The sequence below is a fragment of the Pezoporus occidentalis genome, unplaced genomic scaffold (assembly GCF_034315485.1).
Source record: "Pezoporus occidentalis ecotype Australia unplaced genomic scaffold, CSIRO_AGI_Poc_V1 ctg371, whole genome shotgun sequence".
Taxonomy (NCBI): Eukaryota; Metazoa; Chordata; class Aves; order Psittaciformes; family Psittacidae; genus Pezoporus; species Pezoporus occidentalis.
Window position 1 is genome coordinate 61,893 of NW_026915693.1, and position 10,220 is coordinate 72,112.

Here is a 10,220-nt window from a genome sequence, read left to right on the forward strand (position 1 = left end):
GGGGCGTGTCCCCGGTGCGCGGAAGCGGAAGGGGGCGGTGGTTCCGGCGCTCCGCGGGCGGCCATGTTGGAGCGGCGGTCGCGGCGCAGCGGCGGGTCTGGCGGCGGCCGGTAGGTTGAGGCCGGCGGTGCCCGGGCCCCGTGCTCCCGGGCGGGGGCGCTGCCGAGCCGGCGGCCCCGGGAGCTGGGGGCGGAGCCGCGGAGCCCCGCCCCGGCCCCCGCCTCCTCCTCCCCTCCTCACCTCACCCCCCGGCCGCAGCTGGCGCGGGCCGCACCCGCTGTGTGCACCAAGCACGTCCCCGCAGCACCGAGCAGCGCGGCTCGACCCCCGCCGCGGCTCCTCCGGCCTCGGTGCTACCGGCGGCTCGTCCGGACCGGGCCTGGGGATGGGGGCGTGCGGGACAGGCGCTCGGGAACGAGCATCGCCTCCGCCGGGAGCGGGTCATGGGGAGCGGCTGGTTCCCCGCGTGCCCCCAGGCTGCCCCAGCCCGGAGCACCGTGGGAGTCACCGCGGGGCCCGTCCCTAGAGCTCCGTGCCCGCACAGCCGGGCCTTAACCCCGCGCTGGCACCGTGGGGCAGTGGCCCCGTGGCGCTCCACCAGGGCATGTCCTTCTGGTAGTGGCTCAGGTGAGGGCTCTCGGTGTTGGGTGGACATCGGGGCTGAGCCTGCCCGTGGGCAGCTTCGCTCCAGCTGCAGCTTGGGCTGCACAAAACACGTCCAAGCGGATTGATGCTGAGGGGTCCTGTCCCCGTGGGTGTCACAGCCGCTGTGTCCAACATCTGAGGGTCCCTTACGGTGTCCAGCTGCTCCTGAAGAAGATCCGTTCTGCAGCCCGTTGTTCCTTGTGCTTCTCCCTCTCTACCAGATCAGGATTAAGCTTTACACCCTGCTGGCTTTGCCTGTTCCCTGGGGAGGTGGCAAATCTCACCTTTGGCTGTGACACCGGCCGTGGCTCCGTTGGTTCCCTGCCTGTCTGCCTTCTGCCGTGGGAGATTCCCTGCGTTATCCTCCTCCAAATCCCTGTGACGTCCACAGAGCACTTGACTGGGATTAGCGTGTCATGTGGAAGCTCTTACCCACTGCTGACCTGTGCTTCCCCTTCTGCCGCTCCTTTGGCTTCTGACCCTTCCTTGCCTGTGCCGCTGGCGGCCGCTCCGGGGCCGGTATTCCCGGAGGTCCGTGAAGAGCACTGGATATGATTCATTCCTTTCTCTGCTTAGGCACTAACTTTTCCATCACAGCTTTGTTGCCTGCACAGTGCCCTCTCTCATAGTGTCTCTGACACCTTCCCTGTTTCCCTAAAAAGAGGTTTTCACCAAATCCTTGTTATTTTCAGAGGTATCCTTGAAACTGAAGGTTTTATAACTTCAGTGGAGCTGGTGAGGCCACCAGCTTTTTGTGAGAGGATCAGAGTCCTCCTGGGTGCCTCTCTGGCCTCCTCTTCAGTGCCTATTGTATATTTGAACCAATAACCAGCTCTTTTTCCCCAGGCAGGCAGCTGTGCAGTGCCCTGAGCGTGATCCCAGTGTTTTCCCTCAGGCCATTGTACACTTGGCCCTGGTGATGTGTGTTTCCTTCTCACGGCCCTGCTTGAGTTTCCTGCTTCCTGCTCCCTTGGCAGTGAGTGCCCCTGGATCAACACCAGTTTGCTGGGACAGCGAGTTGCAGACCGTTGTTCAAACAAGAGAGCAGCAAGGAGCGGTGTTGCCTCACCACAGCCTTTGGCATCGACAAAGCGCAGCTGAAAGAGCCTCCAGCCCTCCTGTCAGGTCTCCAGGAGGATGCTGCAGCTTTGGCAGGGACTCAGAATCAATTTGTGAGCAGAATCTATTAGGAAGCTGGAAAACTGAATGTGATGCCAGGATAGATTTGAGGTGCTCAGGCTTGTTAGCATTGGGATGGCTCCATCGTGGTGTTCTCAGTGAGGGTTCAGTTCTCAGGGCTGCTTTACCAAAGGAAAATGATATCTGGTTACTCAGAGCTGGGGTGTGTCAAGCTCAAAGTGGGAGCAAGCTGCAGAGTTTACTGCATTAACCATTGGAACCCTTTATCCTGCTCTGGGTTGGATGGGATTGCCTGAGATCCTGGTTTAGGGTTGAGGATATATTCAGGATGGTTTGGTTTTCCTCCAGAGAGAAATCAGTGACAGGATTTTCTTGATGATGCTTCTAATGTGGGTGATGCCTAGAATCTGACCTGATGTCTGTGAGTAGCCATACCTGGCTTAACAGTTTCAGGTCCCTGCTTAAAACCACGAGCTGATTTCAGTTGTTGTGAGCTAACTATCTTCTCTCTCCTTTTGAGGTCTCAAGAGTTGTTTTCCCAGTAATTTAGACCTTTCCAAAGCTCCCGGTTGCCTAATGCCATGAATATTGCAGTGAACAATGTGGAAGAAAAAGCTGTCCATTCCTGGTCAAGAATTTCCTCTGCAGGACAGAAAGTGCTGGAGGAAGCCCTTCGAGTCTTCAACCCCATGTCCAAGGACCTCTCGAACACAGAAACCCAGCTGGTGGCCTTCATTCAGAGCCTGAAGGAGGAGGGCTACCAGCCCACCATTCTGAGGAGTAAGGATGTGTACGGATACAGCTCGTGCACAGCGGACACACCGACTCAGACAAAAGAGAGCAGTCCCCAGCACTGTGCCAGCACTACTAAGAGTCCAACCAGAAACACCACGGCCATGGCAAAGGTGCCTGCTGAGCCCACCAGCGTGCCAGTGAACTCTCTGAAAGTCTCCACTCAACCTGTCCCGAAAGGGGATTCCACAAATCTCCTCTTGAGCTCCTTGAAGCAGACAAAATCCAGCACATCCAAGGCTGCAGCAGTGGGCTTCCCTACAAACATGTATCCTGATGTGTATCCAGCCATGAGACTGTCGGTGGTTCTGGAAGCTCTGGTGCCGCTGAAAGCCACCGCGTCCTGTTTGGAGTCCAAGTACACCCGAGGGCGTCTTGGGATCTCGCCCTCGGATCTTAAACTCCTCAAGGCTTCGAGTGCCCCAGGGAAGTTTCCTTCAGGCAAAGCAGCCAAACTAACCAAGGGTAAGGGCTACAAGCGCTTGGTAAAGAAAGCACCGGATTCTGCCACCCTGGCTTTAAATCTCCTGAAGGGACCAAAGGGTGGAGTGCTGCAGGAGAGCAACGCTTGCAAAGCCTCGGGAGTCCTCAACGGGAGAGTCACTGGCAGCTCGTCCCAGGGCTGCGCTGCAACACCGCAGGCCAAGACCTTGAAAATCAAAGATAAGGAAGCTCTGGTGGGGAAAACAGAGTGGAAGGACAACAGCACCTACCGGGAAGGCACTGGGCAGAAGAAGAGAAGAGCCACAGAGGCGAGGGAAGCGCCACAGAAGAAAAAAGCAAATACCATTTCTGCCCGAAACAAACCTCGCCGAGCTCAGAGCACTTTGAACCTGCTGAAATTCCGGGCCATCAAGGTGGGCAACTCTTCCTCTGATGAGGAAATGAGGAGGAGAGCACAGAAGATTCTTAGGGTCAACCTGTCCCCTGTGATCCGAATTCAGCCCTTGTCTCACGCTCACAGTGTCCCCTGAGGGTCTTTGTCACTTTCTCCTTTTGTAAGTAAGTAAATACGAGCCCAGCATCAGAGTATGGAGAGGTTGGAGACTGGAGCTCTCGTGCCTGGGGGTGACCTGTTAACTGACCTGCAGACAGATCAGCCTGTTCCCGTGCTGCTCCTGCCTCATCTGCTCTGCAGAGCTGACTGCAGAAGCACAAGGACCCATTGGGGATAGTGACACAAGCCCAGCAGGTCCGAGGGCTCGCTTCCCACCTCAGGACATGGCAGGCTGAGCTCTCGTGCAGGGGGAGGACACGGGACTTTCTCATGACATTGATGCACTGTGATATTGCTCTTTTTTCAAGCTGTACATTTACTGGGTTTATTTTGGTCAAATTTTATAACTTTATTATCTATATATCTATATATCCATATGTGTGCACATGGCCCTGGAGCTGTGGGAAGATGCACTCCCTCCATCCCTCTGGGATTGGGTTTGATAGCTTTTGTTTCCCTTCAGCCAGTGTTTTGTTGGAAGGTGCCAGGATTTCTCTGTTGATCCAGTGTTGTGACAGCTTGTTCTGGGCTCTGCTGAGCAGCTCAGAGGCAGGCAGAGCTGTAGCCACTTGTTTGCCTCCAGAAATGCCAAGCAATTTGGAGAATTACCAGCTCATCATTGACTGTAGTTTTAATTACGGTTTTGGTATTACCTCTGCATAGGGGGGGAGTGTTATGGGGCTGTTGCCTGCAGTTCTCTAGGTGCCTCTTGTGTTTGTTCGTAGCAGAAGCTCTGAACTCATGGTAGGGGTTTGCCTCCAAAGAGCGATTCCTCCTCAGCACCAGTGTTGTTCTGCTCTCCTGCAGCCTGAGTGCAGCCATAGAACATGAACTGTAACTGTCAGAGCTGAAGGACTGGAGCTGTGAGCAGGAATTGTGTCGTGTCCTGCTCACCTTGTGACTGCATTGTTGTTGCTGGATGTTTCAGGAGCAGGTTCTAGGTAGGGAAGGCACAGGCTGCGTTTGAATGTATTAGCTACATCCTGCTGTTCCCAGGGCTCAGTGGGATGCTTGAGCCTGAATCAAAGCAGAAAAGCAAAAGATTTGACAGAATTGATGCCAGCACTTAAACAGATTGTTTCTCTCTGTCGGTTTGTGGGGGTGAAGCAGTAGGAGGGGAGATCAGCACCGTGTTGTGACGGGTGGCAGCTTTGCTGTGCCATCTGGGATGTTGTGAGAAGGTGTGTGCCAGGTGTGAAAGCTCCCGGAGCACGGACTCTGCGCATCCCCAGGAGGAACTGTGGAACCTCCTGCGCCGGGGGCATGCTATGGGATGCAGTCGGGTGCTGTGGGGTGCCATCGGATGCTGTATCATGTGAACACAGGCTGCGCGCTGGCAGAGGTTGGGTCTGCTCTCCGCAGGGAGGGATCTGCGAGCTCTAGGAGGAACATCACATTGGAGCAGTAGGTGCTGTCACTGTCACCTGGGAGGGACTGTCTCTAGTGAGATGATCTGTGTTGGGAGGTTGCTGAAGCAGAACCTGGTGGCTCGGAGAGAGGAGGCAGCATCAGGCCAGGCTCTGCAGCAGGGGGCCAGTAATCCACTCACCAGCTCCAAATACCAGTTATCTGATCCAGTAATCTCTGTGGACATTGGCTGAAGGGATGAGCTCCCCTGGGAAGCCTCAGCTCCTCACGTTCCAACCTCTCCCTAGCACCTGGCTGCATTTCAGTGCTTTGTAAAAGGGGTCAGTGTCTGATCCCCAGCTCAGAGAGGAAAACCTTGGCACAGAGAGGAGAGAGGAGGTGGATGAGTGTCCCAAGGCAGAGCCAGGGTTCTCCCTCCTCCCCCAGGTACACCAGGGTGGAGGTTCTCCCTCGGGGTCTGATTTCAGGCCCTGAATCCCATGCTCGGGCTCTGTGTGGTTGTGCTGCGTTGCTGTCAGAGCTCATCACTTGCAGTGGTTGGGACTGACCTGTGAATGCCGCTGGTTGGCTGCGGACAAGGAGAAAATATTTACTTCTGTGGTTTGAAACGCCCTGGCAGAGAGTTCCGTGTCCTGACGTGGTGCTGGATGAACAGGGACCTTCTGTCACTGTTAACCAGCCAAAAATTGCTTTGTCCCTTTTGCTCCCACTCCTTCAGACCTTTCTTATTCCCACGCTCCCAAACGCCAGGTCTGGAAGTCTTGCACTGCGGTTTCTCTTTTTGGCTGTTCCTGAGGAGTGCTCTGAGCTCCTGCCTGTGGTATCGCTGCCTCACAGGCTGCTCAGCAGCTTCCCTCTTCCCAGCCCCTTATAAGGACACCGAGAGCTGCCTCTGGAGCCTCTTCATGCAGCACAGACATCCCAGCCCAACCTCTGGTGGGAAAACAATCCTGCATCAACTAGGCTGATTCGGGTTGAGCTTTTCCTCCAGCCTGAGCCTGAAGCTGAGCACATGAGGCCATATCCCTCCTCTTCGTGCTGTCTCTTCCCCTAGCTGCACTGCTGCCTGCCTCCCCACTCTCCTCCATCACCTCTTGCCTTTCACAGCTTGGGCTTTTGCCAGGCAGGGACTTGGCTTGTGCTGTTGCTTAACACATCCAACAGAACATCTTGCCTTAGTGCTTCCATGCCTTTCCCAGCACTGAGCTCAGTTCTGCAAATGCTTGGTGGTAATGTCCTTCCCAGGCCAGCAGCAAGAGGTGTTCTGCTCCACAGGGAGAGATGAGTATTAGAAACACTTCTGTGCCACTGAGGCTGCTGTAAGGGAAGCGAGCAGACCATGCAGTGCTCCAGGACTTGACCATCACCAGTCCAGTCTCTGTCAGCCCTTCTGCATATCTTTTAACAGGCTGCAGGGCCCTGTGCTACTGGGCAGCACTAGAGCTCGATGCTCTGTCCTCCTCATGCCTCCTCTTTCCCCTTGCAGGTAACTTGGGAACTTGGCTGGAAGGATTCCAGTCTAGATTCTAGATTCTTCTAATGGAAGGTGTCCCATGGCAGGGGTTGGGACTGGATGAGCTTTAAGTTCCTCCCAACCCAAACCAGTCTGTGATTCTCTGATTGCAGCTTGTTATTCAGAGGGGCATTACAGCCCCTGGCACCAATGACATCAACTGCTGCCTGTCCAGTGCAGGCAGATGTGTGCCTGCAGCCTGTCAGTGGTTGGCTCCAGGGTCCTTCATCTCATGGCATGGTCTGGGTGCTCCTGGAGTCCTGGACCTTCAACACCGATGTGCAAGAGGCTGCTTAAGACTGGTCTAGCCAGAGCAATCCCTTCCACCCCATGTTACCCTGTGACAGCAGACTTGCCTTCCAGGACCCTGTGCAGCAGGGCAGGACACACAGAAACGCGTTGCCTGGGGTGCTGTGGTCTCTGCTGCGTGCAGATTGTTCAGACCTGTTTCTGTATTAGTCACTTTGAATTCATCCAAGTGCCTAACCTGGCCTGTGCTGTTCCTGGGCACTGTGACAGCTGAGAGAGCTTTGGAGGCTCTCTTAGGAATGCTCTCACTGCATGGATTTGTGCCACCGTCATTTCCAGAAGCGCTTCAGCCAGCGGTCAAAGGGCTGCTCATCCAACTGATGGTTTTGGGAATCGTTTTTCCTTTTATTCAGCTGCCAAGAACCACGAGTTTGTGCTTTGCCTCGACCAGACAAGGTCCTGAAGCTTCCTGCGTGCCTCAGATGTCCGTGGGGAGAGCAGCTCGCCCCGCAGGCGCTGGAGGGGAAGCTGACATCGGATACCACTTGAAATCACATTGTTAATTGGTAGCAACGTTCTGAAGCTCATGTCCACTCTGATCATGTTTCACCATCTGCCACCGCTTGGACTTGGAGAAGTTTCTCCTTGGCCTCTTCCCTGCGAACCAGGCAGTGTGGTGCTGCTGCTGCTTCCAGACTGGTTGGTTCCCCCCACCTCCAGAGCCAGCTTGTACAGAATTCCTTAAACACTTTTCTGCAAAATAAGAAGGGATTATTTTGTTATTCCTGGTTTGTAGCCCAATAGTGGTGTTCCAGTGCGAGGGGGAGGAGTTGTGCTCCCCTCATACACCAGCAGCTCTTCTCCACCAGTGGAGCTGGTGGAAGACTCCCAGCTCCTGCTGTGTCTGGAGGGCTTTGGGTTTTGGGCTTGTGGACAGAACTTGGGCCCTTCCAGTTGACTTGTGCTGTGTTCATGGCCAGACCTTGCCAGCATGGTGGAGGTGCAGCCACTCCAGTTGTTCTATCACTTTGGGTCCAAGTTCCCTGCACTATGTGGGAGCTGGGCCTTTGGCCATAGCACAAGGGATGTGTGGGGATGCAGACCAGGTTTGCGTCTCAGCTTCCCAGGAGCTGAGGATGGGAGGGTCCTTGTTTTAAGCATGGTTGATAGGGTTGTGCTGGGCTATGTGGAGCACTTCCTGCTCAGGCAGGTTGGTGTGAAATCCACAGTTCCTGCTTCACTCCTGAAAGCACCTCTGTCCCGTTTGCTGCCATGGTCAGATGGGGACAGTCTACCATGAGCTGAGGTGGCCTCAGCTCTTCTGGGGCACCTCACACCTTCCTGACAGTGGTGCAGCGCTTGGCTTTGGGCACTGGATAGGCTGGCACCACCCCTGGAGAGGGCAGCAGGGCAGGCTGCTCCCAGGCCCTCGTGTTCAGACTCATAGAGAGCAGCAAGATCGTGTTTCCCTCTTCTTGCAGCCCATTCCTGCTGTTGGGAAGGTGCCAGGGGCCTCGCCGGCTGGCGGAGCAGAGATCTGCCCCCAGAAGCTAGGACAGCCACCACTAGGGCAGGGTGCTGAGTGAAGGGGTGATGAGTGGGGTGTTGAGTGAAGGGGTGTCTGGATGTGTAACACTGGCAGCTCGGCCAGCTGCTGCCTCCAAAGCCATGGTGCTAAGGCCAGACCCCTCTCTTCGCTTAGGAACACCAGGGAGATGTGGCAAAGCGAGAAGCTGGGATCCAGGAAAACCAAAGACACCAGCAGCTTCTGCTTCTGCCACAGCAGGAGATGTGCAAACAGGAGCCAGGTCTGCAGTGTGCCATAGCCCTGCCTCCATTCCACCTGCTGCAGGAGCCTGTCCTGCCCTGCCTGGCAGCACTACACAGGCTCTGGGGGTGCCCTTTTGAGGCAGGTGCCCCCTGCCAACCCTTGGCTTCTGTCCTTCATCGGTCACATAGACTGGCCCTACTGGCGTGGCCGTGGGGAAGGTGAGAGATGCAGACCTGTACCCCTGGGACACCCTCTTGGGGGTAGCACTTCTCTGGTGAGCATCCCAAACACCTTCCCCTGGGGGGGGACGATTAAACCTTGCCCTGGGGAGTCCCTTAAAAGCCTTATTATCAGCTGGGGCTCTCCTTGTCTTAATTCACCCTTTCCCTCCCTGTGAGAGTCCGGTGATTGCCACACACCTGCGCAGGCACGTGGTGCTGTTGTGAAGAGAAGGTGCTGCAAAATACCTCCCCTGCTCCACCATCCTGCCCGGGATGGGATGGGATGAGCATTGGTGTTGTGGTGGGGACTCGCAGCGTGTGATGCCGTTGCCTCCTCCTGGTTCCCGGTGCAGCATTCCCAAGGAGCAGCACTTCCCAAGCAGAGCCACAGCAGCCGCTCTGGATGGGCACTGCCAGATCCCTCACCCTCATTTCTACCAACCTTCATCTCTAAGAGAGCCTCCTTCACGACCTGCTCAGGCCGGGACCGGTGCCGCCGGCACGCTTGAGGCATCCTCTGGCATTCCGGGATCCTGGGTGACACCCATGGAGCAGCACCTGCAGCCTGTGGGAGGGCGAGGAGCAGACTGTTACGTGGTGGATCTCCAACAAGTGACCATCTTGTTCTCGAGTGAACTTTTCCCTGTTCTCAGTTGTTGGTGTAGAATGTTGCCGAAGCTATAGTACTATTTAATGTTGAGTCTGAGGCGGGGCTGCTCCATGCTCCGTGTTGTATAGTTTGGAATGGCATTGTTTAGTGAGAAGACAGTATTATTCCACTCTTTGGAGGGAATGGGACAAGAAACAGACTGTCTTTTTCTTTTCTCTTAAATGAAGTGAACTTTTTGATCTGAAGTCCCAGCAGGTGGCCAGCCCCTCAGTAAAATGGTGCTCACAACCACCCAGCGTGTCCAGCTTTTCTTTGGGCTCCCGGGAGCTCCATGGAATGCCATCTCCCATGTGGGGTGTGCTCAGCTGCAGGCCACCACTGCCTCTTCTCCCCAGCTCCCCCCCCCCCCCCCCGAGTGGTTTGGGGTACCCAAGCCCCGCTAAGGAATGCCTGGCTTGGGATGGGAAGTGCTCCTAGTGCTGAACTGGTTTAAACTGGCATAAATCCGCATTCCAGGTTAGTTCCTGCCCACCCACTGACTTCGCTCTGGATCCCGTTCTCCAGCCGGGATGCTGGGACTGGCGAATTCAACAGAGGAGCCATTGTTCCCCCGTGGTGATCCGGATCCGGTGTGAGCCGTCGGTGCGCTGACCCGGCACTAACAGTGCTGGGACGGTGGCGCCGGTGCCGGGGCTCGGGAAGGGAAGCGGTTAAAGCGGCTCTGCAGGCACTGCAGGATGTGCAGGGAAGCGCCGGCTGCCCGCTGGGAGCACTGATGTCGTTCCAAGCGGCGCTGGCTGAGCCTGAGACACTGCCCCAGGAGCTCGGGAGCTCTGCTGAGGGTTGTGGAGCAGGGGCTGGGGGATGCTCAGCAGCTTTGAAGCACTGGTGACAAGGATGCTGGTGACAGGGGC

At 56.0% G+C, this 10,220-nt stretch overlaps 1 protein-coding gene across 3 annotated transcripts; it reads left to right on the top strand.

Moving 5' to 3' along the window:
* Window positions 1–13: 13 nt before the first annotated feature.
* CCDC71 (coiled-coil domain containing 71) lies at window positions 14–9,597 on the top strand. Of its 3 annotated transcripts, XM_062631688.1 has the most exons (3): window positions 60–110; window positions 2,134–2,206; window positions 2,306–9,597. In XM_062631688.1, exon 3 carries the CDS (start codon window positions 2,367–2,369, stop codon window positions 3,549–3,551), a length of 1,185 nt encoding a protein of 394 aa, XP_062487672.1. In that variant the 5' UTR covers window positions 60–110; window positions 2,134–2,206; window positions 2,306–2,366; the 3' UTR covers window positions 3,552–9,597. The 3 variants fall into 3 exon arrangements, with proteins under 3 accessions (XP_062487670.1, XP_062487672.1, XP_062487671.1); XM_062631686.1 differs by lacking the exon at window positions 2,134–2,206 and having other exon boundaries at window positions 14–110; XM_062631687.1 differs by lacking the exon at window positions 60–110 and having other exon boundaries at window positions 172–2,206.
* The last annotated feature ends 623 nt before the right edge of the window (window positions 9,598–10,220 follow it).

Bases quoted from the DNA above. Each gene is read 5' to 3' on its own strand.
- CCDC71 (XM_062631686.1), top strand. From the start codon at position 2,367: ATGAATATTGCAGTGAACAATGTGGAAGAAAAAGCTGTCCATTCCTGG.